Here is a 25921-nt window from a genome sequence, read left to right on the forward strand (position 1 = left end):
ATCTGCTGGGGCGTTTTTCGCTTGCTTTTGGCTGGCTGCACTGCAACAACAAACACGGCCTGTCAATAATGACCCTCTTTCCACCCTCTCCATGACAGCCATTTTCCTACTACAAATCTGCTTCGTCGCTACTGTTTCTCGCACTCTCTTGAATGACCACCAAAAACACCTAAACACATACAAGGCTGTCGTCGCCAGAAGAACGAATTCCGCTCACTCCTCCACCGCCTGGAGACAAAGGCACAACCGGAAGGCCAGTAACGCCTCTCCCTCCCATTCTTTGCTTAAGCGCCGCCGGTCATACAACATCGCCAACGCTCAATTCTTCCGGGAGGCGTCACGCAATCGTTCTGCTCGCGCTGAGATGCAGAGCACCCACGAGATTCGCTGTCGTTCCTCTTCTGTGGTCGAGCGCCCGCCGGCGGACTCCCCGGCCACTACCACGACGGCTTTTACACCGCAACCCTCACTGCCCCCGAGACCTACCCAATTCAAGCCGTCAGAGATGCACGTCGAGACTCTGATAGGAGAGATGGAGGAAGCACCAGGGGCCATGACACCGCCTCCCCCAACCCCCTCGACACAAGACCGCCTTAACCGCGCGGCGCGTTCGAATTCCAGTGCCTCTCGAAACACCAATCGACTATCGCTTACACTGCCAATCGCTCCGCCGACCAGCGACCCTTCAAGGCCAGCGTCAGTTACAACCGCATCGTACCCTCCCACGCCCGCCGACACGTCAGCGGTCACCTCACCGTCAGACCCCAATGACTTCATCATTGCGATAGCAGCGCAAGAACGACGAGTATTGGAGATTCGCGAGGAGCTGGCGCGTGCGGAAGCTGAATTGGCGAAATTGAAGCATGACTGGACTGCCCAGTCAGCCCGGAGGAAGAGGGATCTGCCACAGCGCCCATTGGCGCCCCAATTTGAGCCGTCGCTATTAGACGATGATGAGGCAGCTTCCAGACGAAGTGTCGAGCTGGATAGAAGGAAGGCGCTTCTGAGGGACTTGCAGGGACAGACAGGCCCCCGAGAATACAGACGAAGAGTCCTTCGTGGCGGGCACACGCGGACTCTGTCATTACTTTCGCCGACGAAACCGGAAGGCTTCGCGGTGCACGAAGACACCTCCAGTGTCAAGTCCATGGAGCTTCGTTCCCCGGTCATGACCCCTACCCATCCTGCTCTTCCTAAGAGGGCTTCCTGGCAGCCGCGCACTTACAACACCGCTACACCTGGAGTGAAGCAGATGGCCCAAGACTTCAGGGTAGGACTCTGGAGCTTCGTGGAGGACATCCGACAAGCCACCGTTGGCGATGAGCCGATTCATGGCATTTCCCGTCCTGGCTCGACCGATCCCACGGGGAAAAGAGTCGGCTCGTTCGGCGACCAGGACACGATCAGGGCCCTCAACTCTCGTCCCAGAGTCCCATTGAGCTCCGCTTTTGACTCGCCGATCGACACCCCAAGCAAGTCGTCCAAGCCGTTGCAGGAACGTCCGAACCCGAAGCCGGCGACGAAGTCTACGACCAAAGCAAAGCACTTCTCGTGGACGCCATTGACCTTTGACTCTTTTGACGATGACTGGTCGAATTGGGATTCGCCCGTGGTTTCTTCGGCCAAGTCCGCTCGCTGGAGCGGCTCGACCGTCGGCGGCGCGGAGGGACTTGCGTCCATGTCTGAGAACAACGATGAGAATGTGACTCCACTGTAAGCAACTCACCAACGGCCTCATCCCCCCACTGTACTAAGACATCCGTCCACAGCAAGAAGAAGATGCCCATCACCGTTGACACTTCGGCCCGGTCTGACTCCCGCCCCGAGTCGGCTCTCTTGTCGCCTACCCAGCTCGGGGAGCTTCTGCCCACCGTAGTGAACAAACTCTCACCTGGCAACCTCAAGCGTACAGCCAACAACCTCATGGATGAATGGGAAAAGAGCTTGTCCCCGCCGCGACAGCAGCAAGACGAAGAGGAACAGCTGATCGATTTCCGGGAGACCACAGCCTGATCTGCGAAAGACTAGGCAAACGAACAGCAGGCCCTCACACCCAAGCGGATGCATTTGCATCGTACATGAAGAAATTCAGCACCGTACATATCCGAGCACGTCGCATGGATCACATTCAAAAGTATAGATAAAAGTACCAACTGGACCGGATTGCGCAAAACGGCCAGAAGAGCGGACAGGTTATGCCGCCGAACATAGACAACGGGTGGACAACACAAGCAAGAGGGGGAGGTGATGAAGGGGCCATGAAATAAGGGCAGCCCAGAAGCTGCTATTGGTTATAAGTCGACAAGACTTGCCAGGGTAATGAAGCTCTGCTAAGGGAGCTTATATCGGCGTATGTCTGGATGGCAGTCTAACAGTCATTGACGATGATGAGCTGTTGGATGATGGCATAATGACGATATTAATGAATGTACGAACGCAAGTATTTCGTGCTTTTGGAGGGGAATGAAACAACCAGCGTTTATGCGTTTGGCTGGTTTGCTGTTTCTCGTAGTTGTCTGTCAGACACGGCCAGTTATGAGAAACGTTTCGAAGAACAGCCTGTTTTACCCACGTAGTTAGATTTGAATAGTAGTAACTGTTTATGACTGTAATCTGTGTTCTGCCGTCTTTTGGCGCCAATAAACCATGGAACTTGCGACGAGATGTTGCTTATCATGGTGATGTTTGACAAGCCACACCTGTGAAATGGCGGGTGGTCGTTGAAAAGCCGGTCTCAGGGTCAACGGTGCGGAGAACGGGTGTGTTTGGGGAGCATTTCGTGGCAGTGCAGCTTTCGCAAGCCTGACCTTGACCGCAACCTGAGGTGCAGGCTTTCGCTTGGCGGATCGCTGGGTTGCTGCGGTGTAATTGTCGACTGGCTCCCTGGACAAAGGCCGTCGTCTGGTGTCAATTACACTTTCTGGGACTCCCGTCGCGCTCGTTGCTTTCGACTCAAACAAGAGACACAACAAGCGACATCGCCATCCACAGAAAGGGAAACAAGAAAACATCACAACTTCTCTGAACCCCTGAAATCAAAGTGAATGCAGGTCGGATTCCGCCCAAGGCTGCGGGCTCGGCCGTCTCTGGTCGAGTTACTGGCCCGGGGCAAGCAACAAGACGACGATGGTCTGTCGTCGTCGCCGGTGTCACCTTACATTCCTCCAGCTGCTTCGGTGACGGCCGCTGGCACTGGCGGCTCAGGAACCTACTTGCAGGTCCCAGGCGAGCTGGATCTGGATGTGGACTTGTTGGACGTGGACGCTACAGGCGCTGGCGGTCCTTCAGCGACAGGAGGCGGCGGCCTTAACACTGACACAACAGGCACGGGCCCCGGTCATACATCATCGGGTCCACTCTCGCATGCACTACGTGAGGCGTGGGCTGGCCGCACCAATCCCATTGCCAGCTGGAGTGCCCCGGCCAGACATGCACGGGAGCCGCAGCCGCACCGAAGCAGCCAAGTGGACGTCGAAGCTCTGGCAATAGCTTCTGCTCAACCTCTACCATCATCTCCTCCAACAACACCTCGTCAAACGCCATCCAACCCTCCCTCCCCTTCAACCCCGGACGCTCTCCCCGCATCGACCGACCTTCTTCCTGTGACGATAATCCACGAGCCGAGCCCTGCTCGCGTCCCAACGTCCACCATGCCTCCTGTAAGCCCCCCCCCCGAACCCGTCGTCTCTTGTTATGGTGAGGCGGCATATGCCTGCCCCACCGGCCCGACCTCGATCGCAGAAGCTGACCAGCGCCCCAGAAGCAGAAGAAAGACAGCAAGGACGATGAGTTTCACACCGGTCAGTAACCATGGCCAATATCAATTATCGATGACAGCTTGAACTGACCTCCTCTTGCAGGCAAGATCTTCTCGGTCTCTGGGTACGATCGAAGCTCCCCCGATTCGCCCCCTTCCCCCGATCTACCGCGCTCGACGACTAACCATATCCTAGACCCGTCATTGTCGCCGAGGACATGATTGGTGTTGCCATGTACGAGCTGGTAGGTCGCATCGCTCGAATGGATGCTGGGAATGAATCTCTGACAGTGCGCAGGTCAGAGTCGGTCACGATAACCTGGTCGGTGAAGTCATTCGTATCAATGGCGATCAATGCACAATTCAGGTCTACGAGGAGACTGGTAGGGATATGACGCATGGCAGCTCAAAGTACAATCTACTGACAAATCGCAGCCGGTGTCACTGTCGGTGACCCCGTCGTTCGCACCGGAAAGCCTCTGTCCGTCGAGCTCGGCCCCGGTCTGCTCAACGGTATCTACGACGGTATTCAGAGACCTCTCGAGAAGATTGGCGAACTGTCCAAGACCATTTACATCCCTCGCGGTATCGCTGTTCCCGCTCTCGATCGTACGAAGAAGTGGGAATTCGTCCCCTCCCTGAAGGTTGGCGACCACATCTCTGGCGGTGACGTTTGGGGTACCGTCAACGAGAACTCCTTCATTTCCACCCACAGAATCCTGTTCCCTCCCCGCGCCCGCGGTACCATTACCAAGATCGCCAGCAAGGGCAGCTACACCGTTGAGGAGAACCTCCTCGAGGTCGAGTTCGACGGCAAGAAGACCGACTACCCCATGATGCAGTCGTGGCCTGTGCGAGTTCCCCGTCCGACCACTGAGAAGCTTCAGGCAAACGAGCCCTTCGTCGTCGGTCAGAGAGTGCTGGACGCTCTGTTCCCCGGTGTCCAGGGTGGTACCGTTGCCATTCCTGGTGCTTTCGGTTGCGGCAAGACTGTCATTAGTCAGTCTGTGTCCAAGTTCTCCAACAGCGATGTCATCGTCTACGTTGGATGCGGTGAGCGCGGTAACGAGATGGCCGAAGTCTTGAAGGATTTCCCCGAGCTCACGATTGAGGTCGACGGCCGCAAGGAGCCCATCATGAAGCGCACCACCCTTATCGCCAACACCTCCAACATGCCTGTCGCTGCCCGTGAGGCTTCCATTTACACTGGCATCACCGTCGCCGAGTACTTCCGTGATCAGGGCCTGAACGTCGCCATGATGGCTGACTCCTCTTCCCGATGGGCCGAGGCTCTTCGTGAAATCTCCGGTCGTTTGGGAGAGATGCCTGCTGATCAAGGTTTCCCTGCTTACCTCGGTGCCAAGCTCGCCAGTTTCTACGAGCGTGCCGGCCGTGTCAAGTCTCTCGGTTCCCCTGAGCGCAATGGCAGTGTCAGCATTGTCGGTGCCGTCAGTCCCCCTGGTGGTGATTTCTCCGATCCCGTCACGACATCCACCCTCGGTATCGTACAAGTTTTCTGGGGTCTTGACAAGAAGCTCGCCCAGCGCAAGCATTTCCCCTCCATCAACACCTCGCTCAGTTACTCCAAGTACACTATGGTCCTCGACAAGTGGTACGAGAAGGAGTACCCCGAGTTCCCCCGCTTGCGTGACCGCATCAAGCAGCTCTTGTCTGACTCCGAGGAGCTTGATCAGGTCGTGCAGCTGGTCGGAAAGAGTGCGCTGTCTGACCCCGACAAGATCACTCTGGATATCGCCGCTCTCCTGAAGGAAGACTTTTTGCAGCAGAACGGTTACTCAGACTACGACCAGTTCTGCCCTCTGTGGAAGACTGAGTGGATGATGAAGTTGATGGTCGGTTTCCACGACGAGGCGCAGAAGGCCATTGCCCAGGGTCAGAGCTGGGCCAAGGTTCGTGAGGCCACCTCCGACCTGCAGTCCAAGCTGCGTCAACTTAAGTTCGAGGTTCCCACCGACGGCGAGGAGGTCATTACTAAGAAGGTGAGTCAATGTTGTACGGAACACAGCCATGCATCCTTAGCTAACCTTTTGCGCAGTACGAGGAGATCCAGCAGCAAATGTTGGACAAGTTCGCCTCTGTTGTTGACGAGTAAGCGCTGCAATGCGTTGGGTAATATCCTGTTTTGTCAAAGTCTCCCGCGTCGCGCTGTAGGGTATGTCTGGGGTCCAATAGATGAGTCTGGGGCGATGGCATCCTGCATGGTGGTTCCTCTTTTCGTAGTCTCGGCTAGTATATCACATCTGTATATGATCCTAACGTCAGCTTCATGCCTTCTGATGATGGTTCAACATGTGTGATGTCACGGCAGATACACATTGCAATTGCTGTGATGTAAATGCATGCAGCCATTTGCTTGAACGATCCTGCAATTTGATGACCAATGTAGATACGAAAGAATGTTTGAGCAAGTTGAGTGCATGAACATAGCGAAATAACTCCAAGCCCCATCTACCGTAATTAGCTGGACGGTTATGACCACTGCCAAAAGGAGGAAGGAAAATTTCAAGGACGACATTATTGGAAAAGACAGACAAGGAAAAGGCAACGCTAAGATTCACGCGACATATCTTCAGCCAAGAGTGATCTCTCTCCAGGCTTTGCCCGGGTCAAAAGAAGCGAAGTCGTAGGCCCTCTGGTAGATCTTTGCCAACCCAGCTCGCTCCGCCACTTCATACTCCTCGTCCCAGACGATGAGGAGGGCATAGTACAGCTGCCACTCCGACACCTCCCTGTCTTCGGGGACATAGTAGTTCCAAGTGTCAAGCTCCTCCATCGAGAAGTCTCGAGCGTCGGAGATAGCTGCAAACTCGAGTACATCACCCACGCAAGTGAACCATTTGTCCTCGAGTATGATGGTGCCGCACCAGTCCCCATTGGAATCCAAAAGACTGAAGCGGTGCAAGCCTAGCTCTAGCTTTGTGGCGAAGGTTGGACTTGTCCGGGTTTCTCTAGATAGCTGGAAGAAGGCCGTGTAAGTCCAGAAGTACAGGTAGGATTTGTCGCGATGAGGGCTCGTTGGGAACGTTGGCTTTGGTTCACTATTTTCCATCGGACCGACTTCACCGTCAGCCAAAACCTGCCGGCGACCGTAAGGCTCATCTGAATTGCTGGACGTCTGATACCCACGCCATCGAGAGGACATAGACGCGCGAGGTGAGTCGACCGATGACCACACAAGCTGAAAGTCTGCGTCATCCGGTATGGTACTTGAGATCTCCATGTCTTCGCGTGAAAAGTCATCTTTCAATTTGTACCAAACCACCCATGTGTGAGACACTAGCCAGTCATGCAAATCAAGCAGAACGCCCGATATCATGGAGAGCCTCCAAGTACAGCAGCCACTCCAACCGCACCAAGACCAACTGGGAAACCTTGACTTGTTCCATTCCCCGCCACTAAATCGGGTCCAATCAGTTTCGGCCTCGTCATTCTTTACTTCCCAGAGGACTCCCAAGTCAAAGTACGACTTAGGGATCCCGAAGAAGAATGAAGTTCCGAGGAGAGGCGTCAACATGGTCAATATTCCCGTGAAGGCATGGATCCTGTCGCTCTGGTTGGACAAGCGCCTGACGCTGTACAGCTCCACATACTCAAGATACAACCGTACTGGGTTCTTGGTAATCGAATTGAAGGGTGAACGGACCATTTCCAGAGTCCAGGCTGGAACGGAAGACGCAGAGCAGACCTCTTCGGACCATGTCGCTTGGTGGCATTGGAAGAAAACGCAATCCTGAACGAATATCAAAGAACGTTTCGAGAGCATTCTTTCCTGAAAAACCCATGCTCTCGAGTTCCATGGCGTGTGCTGTATACGACTTTCGACCGTCTTCGTTGCCATCAGAGTAAGGTCGCCGTACATAGCAATTGGGAGATGAGCGAGATTTCGAGGGGTCATGGGCGAACCCTGGATCCCACCGCGTGAACTATTCGCGGACGCCGCGCAAATGTTGACGACTGCGTTCCCATATATTTGGTCCATTGCTGGAATCACGCGGGCCTTGTCTTCAAAACAGTCTTGAATAATGCATAATGCGTCAACCCATATGTATCGGAGACCAATTGAACGGGCGATTAGCATAGCATCGCGAATCGTTTCCGGTAACGCATGTGTTGTAGGACCCAGTGCTCCAGCCGAAGTAAGGGAGTTGAAGTTGGCCTTCCCTAGACTAAGCCGGCTCGGGCCACCCCATACATAACTGAGAGTGGCATATTCTGTGGTCTCGATTCCAATCTCTGAACAGGGGACTAGAGCCTCTTGTTCCAGGTCGATAAACCTCAAACGGCGGACAAAATCTAGAGATATATGGAATGAATCTCTAGGCTGGCAGCTGTGATTTTCCCCGCATAGGCGAAGCCAATTCTTCAGCATCTCCGGGTCGATGGTGGAAGGCGATACCTTTCGTGCCAGGAAGCTTGGGTCGGCTGTGAAAGAAGATTCTGAAGACATGAGCATGATATAGGTGTCGGTCCAGTAGCTTTCAGGGCTGAAAACTCTCAGGCGGCGCGTAGGCGGTCGGGGTTTGAGTTCTGGCTCTTGAACTTCTACTAGACGGCCATCAAGCTGCCACTCAACGTAGCAATGAACACGTTGTCCGTCTTTGGTGCGGCCATCGTTGCAAATGTGATGTCCTGTAGATGCGGTACGTGCTCTGAGCGAATGGATCCCCTGGAAAACCAGCCAGCAGAACGAGCATCTTTCTCGCCGACGATAGACGTCGTCGAGATAGCCTAGATTTAGCGACTGCAAGCCGGTAGCACTCGATGCTTCCGAAAGGAACCCTGGTAGCTTGCTGGTCGAAGCTTCAGCTGGGACGAACTTCTGGACCGATAAGTTGAGTTGCTCGCAGGTTGTGCATAATCTGTCGACAGGTGCATCGACTTCTGCCGAAATCTTGCGTCGCCTTTTTAAAGGGCCAGAGTCACTAAGGCTTGAGAGGTCATACATCTTCTTGTCCATGTTTGGTGTTGACTTCGGCCATGGGAACGACACTAGGTTAAGAAACTGTTGGTGCAGCGCACCTTAGACCGCAACAAGCAAGACTTCGACGTAAACTTGCGGTTTAGTTCTCACTAGATAGGAGCAACAAAGTGCTTAGGTTGAAAGATGGCAAGAAACATTGGGCCGCATCTCAGCCGCGAGGTACAGCCTGATCAGATAGCAATTGCACTTTTTACTGATAGGTCGTCAATATTTTAGGCAACCGGGGCCTTCCGTTGTATGAGTAACTAATCATGTAAGGTAAGCAGGCCCCATAAAGCTTAGGTATTGAAGACTTCATATAAGCAAGAGGATCGATGTAGTATTTTTGAGAAAAAACAGCAACAATTAAGAGCGCTTCCGTAAGAGCGCTTCCACTTAGTGTGCAAGTGTTCCTACGTATAATTCCACATGTGCGGTTGATTGAATTGAGGAACCTTATGAGATTTACCTTGTGTAGTTTATATTGATGCACGGACCATGTCGGCCCACAACTCCCGTACAGCGGTTGAACGGCCGGTCCATCGGAGCAAGTTCTCACTGTCACCTTCACAACCACAACTAATATTACCCAAGTGCCATATGAGCCTACTGTATCGCTCAACTCGACAGTTGTTGAGATCGGTTCCAGGGCGGGGATATCTAAAGTTCTCTCCAGCACAGTCGAGAAAACCCCAACTTCAAGTTTCAGACGTCACAGTCAACTCTGGGTTCTCACTCACCACTCATCGCACCTACACCACAACCCATACCCTCTGCCGTCGGCCGGCTCTTTCACAACCAACGCCAACCCCCAAAATGTCGGACGACCTCAAGGACGAAATCGAAGTCATAAACTCAATCTACGGAGACGGCACCCTCTCCCCCTCCACCCCGCCAGACTACATCCTCGCGCTGCCCTCGGCCTCCTCCCTCACCCTCCGCCTCACAGACTCGTACCCCTCCGTCCCGCCACAGGTCCTCGGCACCCACAGCGCCGGCGAGGGCGCGCCCCGCGGTGCCGCCGCCCGCGACCTCGCCCTCTTCCGCGACGCCATCGCCACCGTCTACCAGCCCGGCGCCGTCTGCCTCTTCGACGCGATAGAGGAGTACCAGCGGTGGGCCGAGGCCAGCGCAGAAGCTGAGGCCGCGGCGCGGAGCCCCTCCCCAGAAGCAGCAGACGAGTCCTCCTCAGCAGCAGCAGCAGCAGCAGCGTACGAAGAGTCGTCGGTGCCGGCGTACCTCGCCGAGGAGCCGCCGTGGGTGATCTCAGACCCCTTCGTGGAGCTCAAGTCCGTCTTCGTTGCGCGCGCGGCGCCGGTGAGCAGTCCAGAGCAGGCGGCGGGTTATGTGCAGCACCTGCTCGCGACGGACAAGAAGGCGCGGACGGCGACGCACAACATGACGGCGTGGCGGATCCGGGGCCCGAACGGGACGAGCTTCCAGGACTGCGACGACGACGGGGAGACGGCGGCGGGCGGGCGGCTGTTGCATCTCATGCAGCTGATGGACCTGTGGGACGTCATGGTCGTCGTGACGAGGTGGTACGGCGGGCAGAAGCTCGGCCCGCGGCGGTTCGCGCTGATTAACAGCTCGGCGAGGGATGCGTTTGTGAAGGCGGGCTGGGTCGAAGAGGCAGGGAAGAAGAAGGGCGGCAAGTAGAAAGGACGGATATTGGATAGACATCAGCGAGTTATACTCTCGCAACAACTGCATTTAGATCATGAACAAACCACACCGAGGCCCGAAATGGGATCAAAGACAAACGAGATCGAAGCATCTCAAATTGAATCCGGACCGACACCAGCTATTCTCGCAAGACATACAAAGAGTTGGTATCTAACATCAGAGAGCCGCCGTCCTCCGCGAACGCCAACATGTCGAAGGAAATTTTCAAAATCAGATTGCCAACCGCCGCCAGTCCATGCTAGTACAGTCATTCAACATCGTAAATCCCACTCCGAAAGTGTCGTAACATTTTTTGGTTCCCCCTATCTTTTGTTTTCTTACGATCCGCCCAACAATGTTTTGGCAAAACCTTACCAATGCAGGCTGTTCCCCGGGCTGTGTTCATATGCTCAACCAAATCAGGCCTTGAACAGTTTCGGTTCAAGAATCTCAAGAGCGTGAATCGACTGTTCACACGAAAGAATGACGGCACCGGCTCGAGCGGTAGATAGATATGACAGTCCTGCGCTGTCTCCGGTGCGCATGTCCTGCACAAGTGTACCGGCAACTCCGCAAACGATGCCGGTGGCTTCCAACGGAAGGCTCTCGAGATCCAGGAAGATGGGAGTGAGGTTCGACTTGGTGTCTCCTACGAGTGAATCACCAAAAAGACCGAGGAGAGACCTGTCCAGCAGCAGTGAGGGCGGATCCTCCTGTGCGAGGGTGATGGATATGAAGCGCGGCCGCGCCGCCAGCGCCGAGATCATGGCGGTGTACAGCTTCGTGTCGATGTTGTCTAGCCATGTCTGGCGATGGCCGTTGCCCGTCACCTGCCTACTCAGGGGCGGACGCTGGGTATGCGAGAACTCGCCTCCAAGTTGCGATGTCTCTCGGCCAGAGCACTGGACCAGGAGCAGGTCGTCTTCGACGTAAGGGGCGACGCTACGCTTCTTGAGCAAATCGAAGGTGCGCACCTGGAGCTCGGCGATGGTCGAGGGCGGTGGGGTCAGCGGAGGGCCGTTCTGGCTACCGCCGCGGGAGTGAACAGATGCTGCAGGGCTGACGAAGTTGGACTCGTTCTCGGCCAGCTCGAAACCGCGCGCCAGGAGGGCCTGAATGACAGTCTTCTTGTCCTTGGTCGGCACCAGGATGAAGTCGGAGTAGTAGGTGGTAATGAAGAAAATCGGGATTCCGGCGAGGGCCAGAGGCGAAGTCAGCTCCATGACGCGCCCGGCAGCGTCCATGCCTGCGCTGATGACGGAAAGGACGAGGTAGGTGTCTTTGGATATTGAGACGGACTTGGCGAGGTCCTTGGGCAGGTCCTTGATGGCAGGCTCAAAGACATTCTTGGCCCAAGAGCTGTGGCAGACGATGGAGCACTCCATGGGAGTGACGCTGATGTTGAGGAAGCCATGCTGGCTTTCGGCATTGAGGCCTTCTAATTCATGTTCAGGCTCTCCTTTTGACGCCTTAAGGGTCTGGGTCTGTGGCAGGAGGACGCGGAGAATGGGCTGCAGCAAGGTTGAGTACAGATCGAGAGGAATGTGGATCAGAGTGTAGGTGCCGTCCTAGATCGTAATCGGTGTTAGTCCAAAGACCTCAACAATGGGCCCAGCGAGACGTTATGTCATGTATTCTTCTTGGTCCGGAAAGGGTACGGATGCAGCTCGTAGGTAGCGTCGCTGTGGTGGGGTGGACATGAAAGTGCAAGAGCCAGCCCCGCCTTTTTGGTGACTCTATCCAGAGCGCAGCATGGGCTGGTGTGAGTGTGTCTACTTACGAGAAACGAGACCTGGGCGTTCATGATGTCCCTGGCGCGCAAACTTCTGGCTCTTGAAGCCAAGAAGAAAACCTTCTTACTTCCTCCTCGCTGACTTTCGAAACCCTTTATCTATGAATCTGTGGGTGGTGGTCCAAGAATAAAAAAAAAAAAAATCCGATGTCGATGCGCAGTAGGGCACAGACGTTGGCAGTTGCGCGTGCGGGAGGATATCGGAGGGGCCTCTCTGCCGGGTTCGGATCAGGCTCTCATAAGGCTGGCCGGTGCTCTTGGTGAGACTCAAAAGTCTCAGCGAGTGAGGATTTGGGTAGCCGTTGCTGACAGGGAAACCGTCGTATCTTGTGTTATCTCTGGTTGTATACAAGTTCTGTATGTCCGACGTGGAACCCAAGGTATGAACGGAAGACGTCGTGGAATCGGGAGGAGAATATCAAGTAAAAGAGCCAGGAAAGAGGAACAAGAGGAAGGGACGGGAAAGGTTATGAAGGAGGGAAGGGGGAAAGAGGAATTAGGTTCATAAGGACCCCGGAGTTGCAAGCTAAGAGGTCCTAGGTGAGGTACCTACTATGTGAGGTAGGTAAGGTAGGCAAGGCACCTCCAGGTAAGGCAAGGCGAGGCAGCTTCAAAGGTAATGGTGCGGAGAGGAGGGCGCTGCGGCGTGCGGCGTGCGGCGGCCGTCGATAATGGGACGCTAAAGCACGGGCACATCTCACTTACCGGGGCCGGCCAAGCAAAAGCCCACCCCAAGGAGAAAATAGAAAAAGCGCGAGAGGGCCAGGGAAAAACAGCTGGTGACGGAGAAAAAACGTGGGCTTGCTTGCTTGCCTTGGGACTTTGCTTGGGTTGCAGATAACGTGAAGGAGTTGAACAAGCATCAGGTATCTACGCGGTAGTTGTGTTGGCCGGGGCCCTTACACGTACAGCAGCAAGAGCGGGTAACAGCGCAGGCCCCTCTAAGGACCCTCGACTCCGCTTGAGTGGTTTGCGCCGAGATGGAGATTTTTCCTCTTTTTTTTTTTTTTTTTTTTTTTTTCCTTTCCTTCCCAAAGACTCAGCGATGTGGGATGCTTGCTTTTTCTGTCCGAATGCATCACGCAGGACCACCTCGGTCAAGACGCGGTTGGCCGAGTCCGTACCAAACTCAGGATGGCCATGGCTGTCATACTGTATTTGCGCGAAGCCGCATTGGACTATCATTTTCCATGACGGAGCTCGTCACAAAAGCTTACCTCGTCGTTGATCATTGATGTATATGCGTGCTATGTGCACCCGCAATTATTGTTCACTCTGCCAATGCTGAACCCGGGCAGACTGGTTCCTCCGGCTGCATGAAGGTGGGCAGCATGGCATGGCGGGGTCAAGCAGGGGATCGAGGAGAGAAGGCAAAGGGCAAAAAGCATTGGGGATGGGAGGGATCCAGCCCATGATTGCATCTTTGATGGTGTGTGTCTCGTCAGCGCGCACACACGCACACGCACCTATCCCACGCACCAAGGGGGAAGCGAGAGCGATGCCTGGAGCACCACGATGGGAGGGGGAAGGGATCCCCTTTGGTGGTTTCACGACGTTATCTGGTTGCGGCAAGTGTGTTCTGGATCCAAGAAGGCTCCTCGGCCGCGCTGGAGATATCCGAATCAGTGTCTGTCCTCGGTCGTGAGGATGTAAGAGACGGCAACTCCAGCGGGCGCTTGAGTCAGGCACGCACCAATGCCCGGCTTCGTGTAAGTGGGCGAGGGCAATTGAAGTTGAGCCGCTCTCTCTTTTCTCCACCGTCCGATCCCCCGTAGAGGTGAACGTGATGCCGAGTTGAATACACGTGTACGTGGAGTGCGTAGTATTGCGTTGCGTTCTGGTGCCATAGCCTGGGCATCTAATCTGCAGACCAAAAGTAGAAAGGCGTGATTCCCCACGAAGATGATGATGAGACGGAGGCGCGTGCTAGTTGAATCCCGTCATCCTGACGCCTTGACCGTGGCCGACTGACCTCTCCGTCCAGCCAAGGGAAGGAAGGCATCAACAAGCTCACCTCAGAGCTAAAGTGAATGATCGGAAACCTGGAAAGCAGAGGACGGAAAGGCCAGACGCAAGAAAGGGTTCAGTCGAAGGCCGTTTCGGGCGGCTTGCAGCAGACTAGTGAGACGGGAACGTGGGGGTTTCTTTGGCTGTGCGGCCTGCTTTACGAGCTTCGCAGTGGTCAGTCTCTTTTCAGCTTATTCGCACAGAGAGAGACACAGAGAGAGCGCGCTGTAGCATCATCTCCAGACCTGGTCTGAATCACCGACGCCACCGAGACAATGGGTCGCTGGCTAGCTAGGCATGTAGGTCCGGTAAGGTGATGACGGGAGCGCCTGCATCAGTGAAGCAACTGTCTGGAGAAAACCCCTTCCAGTCTGGCCTCCAGATTGGACATCTCATGAACCATGATGTAAGCCAGGCAACGTACCTGACAGAAGCTGCCGCCGGCAGGAGTACCCTCACCCCCTTCACCTTACCTTACCTCACCTCACCTGCCTCTACTATGTACGTGCCTCACCTCAGCATTGCTACGCACTTGTCATCTCTCACTTCTCACCTCTCAACTGGGCATCACCACCACGGGAACAACACTGCTCAGTGCTCGCGGGCGCCGCCGTCATTCATTGCCTGATCCTGGATGCGGCTGGCTTCGGCCTCGCATCCACCTACCTCGATGAACGACGTGGGATAACGACAACCGCCAGCTCCAGCGAATGCCCGCCTTTCTCGGGTCCTAAGCTGGATCGGTCGGATTTCCAAGCAGGTTATTCATTACAATAGCTATCGAAGGACCTGCGGCACGGTGTTTGGCGATGACATCGCCCAGACACCGATACGTATCCCAGCCCCCGAGAGAGCTTACCCCCGCACTTGGACCCCTCTTCGGCGGCCTGGAGCCGGTCCCCAACGCTGAGCTTCCAGGTGCACCTCACCTCACCTCACTCGCTTTGAGTTGCCGGCGTCGTCCCCAAACTCACCTGCCATCTCAGCTCCCCGTCTCCAACGCCATTGCGTCAGACCAGAGGTTCAGCCATGTCGGGTCTGCAGTGGTTCACGACGAAAAAGAAAAATTTCGCTTCTCCAATTCACCGAGTACCAACCAAGCCGTCTTTTCACCAAAGAGCCGGCCCCGCCGATCGCAACGGTTCCTGAACCTTGTCTGAACCAACCCTTTCCCATCGCTCCCCGTCCTGCTGGCTCACAGCAATGCTTCTCGCCAAATCGGCGCCATGCGACAACTGTCGAGTTGAGCATGGATTCTCCAGTGGACTCAACTCTGCCCCTGCTTCACCTAACGCTACTCTTGACGTAGCAGCAAGGTGTCGTGGCCAACCTGCGTCGTCCGGGTTTCCTAATATCGACTCCCGGACGACTGCTTGAGATGCAAAATGCCACCTCTGGTCAGGTTGTTGGCGCCATAACTCTCAGAGAGGGTGCAACCCTCGCTCAGGACAGGGGATCCCACCCCTCTCGGCCCTCATCTTTCCCACTCTGTCAGTGACAACTCTCCTCCCGCAACCCGGCCTCCATCTGGACCCCCATCAAGAATTGGATCCTGGGATCCGATCCCTTCAGCAACCACCTCCACTGCGACCCTACACACATTCGCATCGTCCGCAGCTGCCTCCAACGGCCGCTTCTAAGCGGTTCGTCGACGCGCCTTAACCCCCATTTCTTGACCTAGCCGTCCACTCGTTGGCAACCTTTTGATGAATTCGTGCGGCGTGGTCAAACACTCTCTGGGGTTCGGGAACCTGACTCGCAAACGAGCGTGGGTTGACGACGCCAACCCACGAACCCGAGATTTGCCTTGTGACACCCCGACGTCCAACGGGAGTTCACAGACTTGACTAGGCCGAGCCAAATACTCGGTCGTCTCACCTGCAGGAGAAGGGATTGGCAGGCACACATCGTCACCACGCGCCCTTATGACAGCATCGCGCACGTTTAGGGTAAACATCACGTACGCATTGGTCGTCGCTTCAACATGGCTGGTGGTGGCCAAGACAACAGCTCTGGTGCCATATGAAGCTTTCAGCTCCTCATTGTTTGCTGTTTGATTGCCGAGTTGGGCTTCGTCTGCATCGCAGGCGTGGGATGCTGCGGACACTGCTGACAGGAAGACGAGAGAACCTCCACTTGACTGGAGACGGGCCACCCTCACCGCGTGCCGTGATCCATCATGAGGCCGGAGCATCGCCGAGGTCTCGGCCCTGACCATGAGCTTTTTTTCGGTCTTGAAACGTTCCTTCGGCGACTGGCTACCTTTCTATTACAGTTTTGCTTCTCTTCATCATGCTTCCTCAAATCTCCGATGGGGTCCCATTCGCCCGTCTGTGCTCCCATACGTTATCTTTGCGGATCAGATCGTAGATCCACTGATAGGGAATCGGACGGTTGGGCGTTATCTCAAGCTATGACTGTCGCCGTCTCAAGCTCTACTTTGTTAGCCTCAAGAGCTAATTGACGAATTTGCGCTTCTAGCCCACTAGTCTAACCGGCCAACATGCCTTTTCCAGGCTGGCCTTTTTGGCCTGTACCCCGCCAATCGGCCGTTCCCTGCAGATGGTAAGACGAAGCGGAGGGAATGAGGGGTTCTGTTGCTCGTCCCTGTGCAACTCTATGGCGAGGTAATCCTCAGTAATCGAGAGGAAGCATCTTCAACCTATCGCAGCCCTCCTTCTCAACCGATGCTGGTTCATGCATGACATCAACGACGAGGGAGAACAAACCCTACGGTTTGTCCGTTTACCGCAGTAACCGACGCGCAAGTTCAACCCTTGTCCTGTTCAGATCAAGGCCACGAGACGGCGACGAGGGCGAGGACGACGTCGCCGCGCATGCAAGCTCAACCAACCCGAGACTTTACGGACATGCCGTTCGTCTCGGCACAGGCAGTCCGTCCCGATGACTACTCATGACAATGCATACACGGGACCCAGCTGTTCGGGCGCCGTCGGTATGGTTGCCGCCGTCGTGCAAATTTGCACCGCGCTTGTCGCGTGCCCATTTGCCGATCCAGGGTAAGACCTCAAAGCCCAAGCGGAGCCATGACGGGAACCTTGCAGCCGATATGAAGAACGTACGCCAAGTCAGTGAAGACCAAGAGTTCCCCGCTCTTTATTTCTTGATACCGACGACAACCATATTTCGCGGGCTCAACCCATAATCGAACACCGTCTCAACCCAGGCGTCCCGGACAACGTCCGCGTGCTCCTTGAGGAACAGCCAGCGGTCTGTGACAATGAGCGACTCAACCACGCACGCGCTGAATGCCATCAGACTCCACACCGCGGCGACCTCCTTCTTGCGGGAAAGGTATTCGTCCTCGTAGCGCTTGATCTCCTCGTCAGACATGTCGGACATCTTCTCCTTGATGATGGCGCTGTACTGCCCGTACTCCCGGTTTGTGGTGAGCTTGGTGACGGCCCCGCGGATGTAGTCGCCCAGCGAGCGGTAGCAGGCCTTGCGCAGGGAGCCGATGATGACGGGGTTGGTGCTCATGTTGAAGGGCGTCTCAGGGGTCTCGTCCGAGTCGGCGTCCGGATCGCGGTGGTAGACTTTGGATATGACGCCCTTGTCGAGGAAGATCTTTTGGAGGATTGCGCGGAAGAGATGGCGGGTGAAGAAGTCGTCGCTCTCCTCTCGCGTCCAGTTCTGGGGTGCTTGGCACGCCATCATCCGTGCGGTGATGTTCATGCGGACGCCGCCGTCGTACGTCGAGAGCTTCTCGCTCAGGGGAAAGCCCTCGGGGTCGAAGCGCGAGGACTCCCTGACGACGCGACCGTTGAGGGCCTGCAGCGACGGGCGGGCGTATGTGTACTTGAACGTCGGCGGGCCGAGTTTCTCGGTGAGGAGGTTGTAGCAGCAGCCGACGATGGCGACGGAGTGGATCGCCGGGTTCATGATGAGCGAGCGGATGCCATAGTGCGAGAGGTTGCCGCACGAGTGGATCGAGACGGCCATCATCTTGAGTTCCTTGTCCTCCTCCTCCGGGAGGACCTCCTTCTCAATGCGCCCAATGACTTCTGTGAGGTCGCCGCTCTCCAGCCTGCCGACCACGTACGACACTGAGCCCTTTCCGATGGCGCGGTTGTACTGCGGTTCGAGCTCCTTGATGGGCCTAAAGTCAAAGTCCTCAACCGCATCCGTAGACGGCTTCGTGATCTTCCTAACATTGTCGGTGCCGAACTTGTCGGCCTGCATCTGAGCCCAGAGCTTCTTGTTTCGCATGACGACTTCCTTGCCCGCCAGCCCGGACAGCACGTCCAGCCCCTTTGCGCCGTCAATGTTGTGCTCGCGACCCTCCACGGCCACGACGTGCCTGTTGTAAGGGGGCAGGGCCAGGGTGCGGCCGAGGTAGTTCTGCCCGCTGCCAAAGTCGACAAAGTGCGTCGTCTCCTTGTCCCAGCGCTCCGCGATGGCGCCGGCGAGGGAGTCCACGTACCGCGCGAAGTGGGCGACCTCGTGCACCTTCTTGGGCTTCATGCCGACGGCGACGGAGCGGGACAGCTTCGGCGGCGGCTTCGTCTCGGACTGCGAGGGCTTGAACTCGCGCGCGAGGGAGAAGCGGCGGATGTCGCGGACGTAGGCGAGGAAGCTCTCCGGCGGGGGCGGGTCCATCGCGGGGAGGTTGTCCAGGTCGTCCCTCATGAGCAGGTCGAGCAGGCGCATGGTGTCGTAGGCAAGCAGGAAGGGCTGCCATTCCTGGGGCAGGACCTGGTGGAAGAGGCCCGGCGTGTTTGTGAAGAAGTCGAGGACGTGGACGCCGCCGCAGAGGATCTGGAAGAGGTCCGTCTCCGTGACGAACTTGAGGAGGGCGGAGACGTAGGCCTCTGGCGAGGGGAACTCATCTGAGCACGGGAGGGGCTTTTCTGGGATCATTTTTGGATGGCTGTGACTCCCTCGATGCCTTTCCTGAGTTGCGGTACTGTTGCGGCCTGTAGAATGTCTCGAATTATGAGACGCTGCCCAAGTGAGCGACCGAGTTGTGAGTGAGTGCGTGAAGTGAGTGACTGTGGGAATCCGTCTGAAAATACATCCCACTTACATAAAAAGAAAAGGGACCCCTCTATGGGGAAATTTTTCTCGGTGAAGGAGGGGTCGCTTTGGTGGTTATTCTCGGTGAGTCTGCTCCACATCTGAGCTCCTTCAGCCGAAGAATCCCCGGATGCAGCAGCTTGTCACTGCAGCGAAGTACCTCCAAGTACCCGACACCGAGTGGACACCTAAGGGGGGCCAGCCGGAAGCTTACTACCACCACCGTCCGCAGCAAGCAGCAGCGCAAGACAGACGCGCAAACGTCATCCCAGCCGCGTTTACCTAAAAGGTAATTTGACTACAGATCACCCATAACGCATATCCGGTGCACCTAGTATTCGGCCACCATCGATTGGGCACCCGAAATAGACGCAAATCTTGACCGGCGCATCGATTGTTCCAACCACAACTGCACCCGCAAACCAATGCGTCCACGGATGCGCCTTTCCACACCCTCGTCGCCAGGATGATGTCCTCCGCCAACGAGGAGGATCCCTTCCTCCAAGTCCAGCAGTATGCGCATCCCCCCCTTCCAGCTATCGAAACCAGTAAAGGAGATGGTCTCTAACTAACAATAAACTCGCAGAGATGTCCTCGCCCAGCTGGATTCCACCCGGCCCCTATTCACCTCCTACCTCCGCATCCGCTCCCTCTCCACGTCCCCGACGTCCCCCGAACTGGCCTCCGCCCGCTCCGACCTCGAATCCGCCCTCGAGTCCCTCGCCGAAGACCTCGCCGACCTGGTCGAGTCCGTCAAGGCCGTCGAGTCGGACCCGGCCTCCTTCGGCCTCTCCGCGTCCGAGGTCACCCGCCGCAAGAGGCTGGTCCAGGAGGTCGGCGGCGAGGTGGAGGACATGCGCGACGAGCTGGCCAAGAAGCTCGGCGACGCCGCCGCATCGTCAGCCGCAAAGGGCAAGGGAGCCTCGTCGGACCTGCCGGACCCGAGCTCCTTCGCGATACCCGACGGCGACGGCGGCGACGGGTACGCCGAGTTCGAGCAGCAGCAGCAGCTCGAGATGATGCGCCAGCAGGACACGCACCTCGACGGCGTGTTCCAGACGGTGGGGAACCTGAGGCGGCAGGCTGACGATATGGGCCGCGAGCTCGAGGAGCAGCGCGAGATGCTCGAGGTCGTGGACAGCGTCGCGGACCGCGTCGGGGGCAGGTTGCAGACGGGCGTGCAGAAGCTGAACTACGTCATGCGCCGGAACGAGGATCGGTTGAGCAGCTGCTGCATTGCGGTGCTCATCTTCGTGCTCATTCTGCTGCTCGTTTTGTTGCTGATACTATAGCGATCTCGAAATGGTCGTTCATGAGGTTTGTGTCGAAATGACGAAAAGGAGGGGGCAATCACCACATACATTTACAGGAAGGGATAGGGAGTTCATACGGAGCGCTTGTCATTGTCTTTCTTTTTTTGTTCTAATAGTGTCTATTGCTAGAGAGGTCCTCAAATAGGATATGGTATATCGTTGCATCCAACGAACGATACGCAATACCAAACTGCTTGTCTCCTCGCACAGAGGCGTTGTCGCTGAGCCCGTTAATGATGGACAAACGACTTGCCGTCGAGAGTCAACGCTTTGCCGTATTTCAACTGTATGAGTGTTTTGTCCAGAACGCCTAAATGAATATGTGCCCCTTTTCCTGGTATCAGAAACCGGCCATCCTTGAATTGGTTATGTATAAGATTATGTTTTCTGTTCCCCTTAGTCGTACTACGACAAGTCCAAGCCGGAATCTCTCCTCATGACGTCTGCGAGCACCTGCAGAGCCTGGGCTGCCGTAGCTCCAGCGGGAGCCTTTCCAGGAAACTCCACGAGCGCCAAGCGCAGGGCAGCGAGGGCGGCGTTTCCATAGAAGTTGATAAACCGTTGCTGGTGGCCGTCGATCATGGACTTGAGCACGATGTACTGCGTGTTCGAGATGAGCTGCGGCGGTGAGTTGACTATCTGCGCCATAGCCTTCCAGTAGTTCGTCGGCGGGTACGGGTTTGTCTTGGACGCCTTGCTGAAGTCTCGCAGGGCAATAGCCGCGAAACCGGCGCCGAGACCCGTCATCCTGTCATTGTGCGCCTGCTCAGGAATCCAATTGCCGTCCTCTTTCTTCCAACCGATAGCCTGGCGGCCTGCTTGCGTCTTGTCGTTCCCCCTAGAACCGAACAAGACTGGGCAAGCCACACGGAACTTGGCGATCAGAATGTCAATCAGGGAGACGCCCCGCCAGTGGTAATCCTTGTTGGAGAAGATTTGAGCCGTGACGATACCGACTGGCTCGGCGGACTTGGTATTCGCGCCACCCTCGTTGGCGAACTGTCCTATAATTGCCTTTGAGAGGATGTTGAGAAGATAGATAAACAGCGCCGGGAGCTGTTCGCCATTGTGGACAGCTCCTTCGACAGGTTCTCGATTTCGTAGAACATACAGACTGACGTCTATCGGCGGCGACTGTACACTTGCCAGTGATTCACGTAGAGTGACGTTGATTGTGTTCATCTGAGATGATGTCAGCTTCTTGGCAGGGATAAAGGCAGCGGCATCCTTACAGGTACGGCGTTTGCTCCCTTGCCAGCGGTCAATTGCCCAATGGATTTCCTGATTTGTCGGCGCATGTCGCCGAGCTTGCCTTTGAGCGGCGATCCAGGTTGCTTCGATAGAGCCTCGACGTCCTTTCTCAGCTTTTTCAGAGCTTGGTGTATTTCGGCGTACCTATCGGCGTCTGCCGATTTCGCGGGTATCGCGGCAGCGGCGGGCTGCGCGGCGGGCTTCGGAGGCTCGACGGGCTTCGTCAGGAACCCATTGGCTTGGGCTGGCGCTGCGGCAGGTTCCTTCGCAAGTGTTGGTAAAGGAGCTGCCAGAGTAGTCTTTGCCGTCTGAAGAGCTGGCGCCGAAGCGTTTGCCACGGGTGTCGGCTGTAACCTTTGCGGTGCTGGAGCAGCAGTCTCGACCTTGACTGCTTGGCTGGTGGTGCCATTGACCTGGGGCTCTTGCTTCTTCGGCGGTACGGCTTCAGGTTTGGGAGGTTCGGGTTCGGGCTCGGGAGGAAGCTGAGGTATCTGCTTTGCCTTGAGCTCTCTAAGCCTCTCCTGTTCGGCGCGGACAGCAGCCTCGGCCTTCAATCGCTCCTCCTCCTCCTTCTGAAGTTGTGCTATCCTGCGCTGCTCGGCCTCCAGTCGCTGCTTCTCCTCCTGCAATTGGTGGACCTCGTACACCCTGAGGGCAGCGAGGCGAACGCGCTCGTGTTCGAGCTGGGCAGCGGCGAGGGCATCGCGATGGCTCAGCTCTGAATTGCGGTTCTCCGACAGAAAGTCGGCGACAAACCCACGCTCAGGACTCTGCTTGACGCAGTCCTTGCTGTGGCTCCTCCGTGAAGGCGAGGAGTGCGCCATGGTTGGTTGCACGCGGGTGCCAGACGTTGCTGGATGTGGCCGGGCCTACGGCATCGGGCGGTGGGGTCGGAACGCGTGGGAACCACGATGACACCGGCGACGGGGAAACGAGTGAAAAAAATAAATAAACGATAAGAACCCCCAACAATTCGGTCGAAACGAGTGACGTCCGCCGTAGCCGTTCGGTCGGGGGAGACAAGGCTCTCGGGCGATCTTTGGGAGTCCAGACGAGGCTGTGCTCCTTTGCGGCCTCGGGGTCCTTTGGAAGGGGCTTGTCGGTTTGGGGTTGGCTACGTCCGGTGGTGGTGTGTCGTCAACTGGGCAAGGTCGAGACTGAGACCGTCGAGTTCAGGTTGGGTGCGCTGCGCGGGTGTGGAGCAGGGAAAAATAATACGATGTATCAGGCGCGCTTTGATGGTGTCCGCAGGTGGGAAGATGTTACCGTTCGCGGCGACTTGGGGCTCTTTCGGGGGGGCGCTGGAAGCGACGACCCCTGCTGCACTGCTACCCTGTACCCGCGATGCAGCGTTTCTGCTCGCAGCTGTTCCCGTGGGGAGGAAGGGGAAGGGGGGCACAGGAGAAAAAAAAAAAAATTAAGAGAAAAAGAGCCGCTGGCAGTCTGGACACAGAGTCAAACAGAAGACCAGAAAACCAGAGACGTCGCCATGGTTGCAGTATTGGTGGGGCTATTGCGGCTTGTTGAGCCTATAGCGGCTCTAGGCTCGAGCAGTTTTCAGTATAGCGTCCCCGCTGGTTGGTCGGACCGCGCGTGGGTCTCTCCGTCCGCCTAAGGTGAGGTCGGGCACCTAAATAGTCCCGTCATGGTAGGTAGCTTTGAGTGCAGTGAAAACAGGTACATACTTCACAAGGAAGGGCCTGGAGCCTGAAGCTTGAAGCCTGAAGGTTTGGCTGCCAGACTCTCCTTGAGACCATGATGTGATGCAGTGTCTGAGGACTCAGGTTGACGGTATTGCCGGGCGGTGAAGGACTCGCGGGCCGTTCCAAGTTTCCCAGTCTGGTGCGGACTGAAGTTTGATTGTGGCCTGTCTCGCTTTGGCTTGCCCTGCTTGTGGCCCTGGCAATGACAGAATAGTCCAGCGCCCAAGCAGACTGAGACTGGACAGATCGTCTGAGAGGGAGACGGGAGGATCTCCAACTCTGGGTTGGGGTGATGCCATTGAGGAGCGATGCTGTCCGGGAGGTACGTAGGTGGACTCCACAACGGTGCTGGGGGACTCGGGGGACTCAATCGTTCTTGTACTGCGGTATCGTATTCTTGTCCAGCGGCCTGTCCAAGAGTCACGCGGTGTTCCGAGTCTTGAGTCCTGACGGAGCTCCTTGGCACCCCAGACTGGCTTTGCCAGGCTTGCCTGGTCTACCGATTCTCTCTACCAGTTCCATGCTTTTGATATCCACGGGAACGAACAACAAAAGGAGAGCAGCCATTTCGTCGCAGCGGACTGCGACCGGCCTGTCATGTCGCTGCGCAAGTATCCATCTCTCAGAAACACGCTACATGTCTCTGTGGTCGACTCGTCTCCCCGTCTTCGTCGTGTGCCCTGCATCTGATTCTGGACCCAGAGATGGCCCCCCGTATCTGTCTGCAGCAGGTGTCCAAAGAAGACGGGACGCCAAGGTACGTAGCAGGTCGCAGCCGCCGGCGGCGCTGACTGTTTCAATACCCTTAGCTGCGGTACATGACGGGACTTGGGGAAGCGTGCCGCTAGGCCCTCGGCTTCTGCCTTAGGAGGTGCTCTTGGTGCTGTAGCAAGACGTTAGGGCGACACGCTACGGCAAGGGACTGATCAGCAAAGTACCCAAAGTACCTCCCTCGAACCCGGGGGCCCTGACCTGGTCTTTCTTGCTCTGGCGTGCGGCGCGCGGCGTGGACTCTCCCCACTTCCGTCGAACTTGACTGGAGACCTGGAGACCTGACTTGAGTCCTGAACTCAACCCCAAGTCAGGCAAGGTACATGTGTTGTTGGTAGCGCAGGAGGTAGCTTGGGGTTGGTTGTATTCGTTGTGACGGCTGCTGACTGCACTTCTCTCCCCGTCGTTGTACGTAGGTGGTCGTGTCGGCATGCGGCAACTTCACGGCTGCCAGAACCAGCGCTGTGGCTCCGGGCTACGTTAGACGCAAATGCACAACAAGGTGCCACTGTGGACAGAAAGAAGGTACATACCTGACAGAGGAGTAAGGTACCGAACGCTTCAAACCATCCCATGCCTCGTTGCATACGTAGGTCTCTAAGGTACCTGATGTGAGGTGCTGAGGTATGCACCGCACTCTGTAGGGCCGCTTGCTTCATGACAGATAGACGGAGAACGGAGAATACCTTGTGTCCCTAGGTAACCTACCTACCTAGGCAAAGGCAGACAGGTAGACAGACAATCCAATGCCAGAGAGCTTACCTCACCACTTTCTTTAGCTTGTGCTGTGCCCCTCTCTCTGACTTCAACACTTGTAGCTGAGGTACCTACCTAGGTAAGATGCCTGCCAGAAGGTGAGGAGGTACCTGACGCAAGACTGCCTGCACTGCACAACTGCAGCTCTCTGGAGCAGGAGTTAAGGTACCTTTCCATCAACTTACCTCACCTCGCCTGCCCGCCGCCCACTCGCCTGGGGTCGCTGCTACTGCTGCTGCTCCTGCTCCTGCTTGTCCCCCTCCACCGTCGCCGTACCTAGTGTCCCTGCTCCTCCTCGTCTCTACTCCACACCCCCGACCCGACTCGCCTTTCGCAACAAACCCCCCGTCAGTCTCGCTCGCCCAGAGAGGACATTCCCATCCTGCCTCGTCTTCTCTTCACGTCCGTCTGCCTCACCCGTTTTTCCCACCTCAACCATCACATCGCACACTCCTTGCGAGCTCCTTTCCCTTTCAACCTCGATCGTCGAGCCGACAATCGTCTCCCTCCTCTCCCAATCCATCCCATCACAATCCAATCCAATCCCTCTCTGATCATCAGACAAACAACCTACCCTCATTGAATCGCTACGCAACGCCACACTACGCAACGCAACGCATTACGGATACCGTCCACCGCAGGACAATCCAAGACCAAAAAACCAAAACCACATCCATCCCAGTTCTCCACTGTCTTTAGTCCGCAAATACATACGTCAATACGTGCCACATCATCCCACACAGCTCTCCGAGCATCGACGCCAACGACCAAACGACCTTTATCCCACCCACCCGGCCTTCCTGCCCGTCGCCCCGTCCATACCTATCCGACGCACTCGACGTGCAATACAATACCATCATCAATCCTTCATCTGCCTGACTGCTCACC

At 56.3% G+C, this 25921-nt stretch overlaps 7 protein-coding genes across 7 annotated transcripts; 4 read left to right on the forward strand and 3 right to left on the reverse strand.

Moving 5' to 3' along the window:
- Nucleotides 1–91: 91 nt before the first annotated feature.
- On the forward strand, nucleotides 92–2013 carry CGCS363_v005258 (uncharacterized protein; the record flags this gene model as incomplete). The annotated part of the gene is made up of 2 exons (XM_036637107.1): nucleotides 92–1713; nucleotides 1770–2013. The coding sequence occupies 2 exons, from the start codon at nucleotides 92–94 to the stop codon at nucleotides 2011–2013; spliced, it is 1866 nt and encodes a 621-aa protein (XP_036497830.1).
- Nucleotides 2014–3650: 1637 nt separating this feature from the next.
- Nucleotides 3651–5870, forward strand: vma-1 (V-type proton ATPase catalytic subunit A; the record flags this gene model as incomplete). The annotated part of the gene is made up of 7 exons (XM_036637108.1): nucleotides 3651–3659; nucleotides 3761–3800; nucleotides 3861–3882; nucleotides 3954–4002; nucleotides 4056–4140; nucleotides 4193–5757; nucleotides 5814–5870. The coding sequence occupies 7 exons, from the start codon at nucleotides 3651–3653 to the stop codon at nucleotides 5868–5870; spliced, it is 1827 nt and encodes a 608-aa protein (XP_036497326.1).
- A 3684-nt stretch (nucleotides 5871–9554) lies between these two features.
- CGCS363_v005260 (Protein IMPACT-like protein) lies at nucleotides 9555–10397 on the forward strand (the record flags this gene model as incomplete). The annotated part of the gene is made up of 1 exon (XM_036637109.1): nucleotides 9555–10397. The coding sequence occupies one exon, from the start codon at nucleotides 9555–9557 to the stop codon at nucleotides 10395–10397; it is 843 nt and encodes a 280-aa protein (XP_036498217.1).
- Nucleotides 10398–10822: 425 nt separating this feature from the next.
- CGCS363_v005261 (uncharacterized protein) lies at nucleotides 10823–12207 on the reverse strand (the record flags this gene model as incomplete). The annotated part of the gene is made up of 2 exons (XM_036637110.1): nucleotides 10823–11971; nucleotides 12184–12207. The coding sequence occupies 2 exons, from the start codon at nucleotides 12205–12207 to the stop codon at nucleotides 10823–10825; spliced, it is 1173 nt and encodes a 390-aa protein (XP_036498874.1).
- Nucleotides 12208–17319: 5112 nt separating this feature from the next.
- METTL25 (Methyltransferase-like protein 25) lies at nucleotides 17320–19083 on the reverse strand (the record flags this gene model as incomplete). The annotated part of the gene is made up of 1 exon (XM_036637111.1): nucleotides 17320–19083. The coding sequence occupies one exon, from the start codon at nucleotides 19081–19083 to the stop codon at nucleotides 17320–17322; it is 1764 nt and encodes a 587-aa protein (XP_036498876.1).
- Nucleotides 19084–19705: 622 nt separating this feature from the next.
- Nucleotides 19706–20531, forward strand: Stx6 (Syntaxin-6; the record flags this gene model as incomplete). Its single annotated transcript, XM_036637112.1, has 2 exons — nucleotides 19706–19752; nucleotides 19826–20531. 2 exons carry the CDS (start codon nucleotides 19706–19708, stop codon nucleotides 20529–20531), a joined length of 753 nt encoding a protein of 250 aa, XP_036498875.1.
- Nucleotides 20532–20957: 426 nt separating this feature from the next.
- On the reverse strand, nucleotides 20958–22627 carry GLE1 (Nucleoporin GLE1; the record flags this gene model as incomplete). The annotated part of the gene is made up of 2 exons (XM_036637113.1): nucleotides 20958–21734; nucleotides 21785–22627. 2 exons carry the CDS (start codon nucleotides 22625–22627, stop codon nucleotides 20958–20960), a joined length of 1620 nt encoding a protein of 539 aa, XP_036498871.1.
- Nucleotides 22628–25921: the final 3294 nt, after the last annotated feature.

This window comes from Colletotrichum siamense, assembly GCF_013390195.1.
Source record: "Colletotrichum siamense strain Cg363 chromosome Unknown KSG_Cg363_contig03, whole genome shotgun sequence".
Lineage (NCBI taxonomy): Eukaryota > Fungi > Ascomycota > Sordariomycetes > Glomerellales > Glomerellaceae > Colletotrichum > Colletotrichum siamense.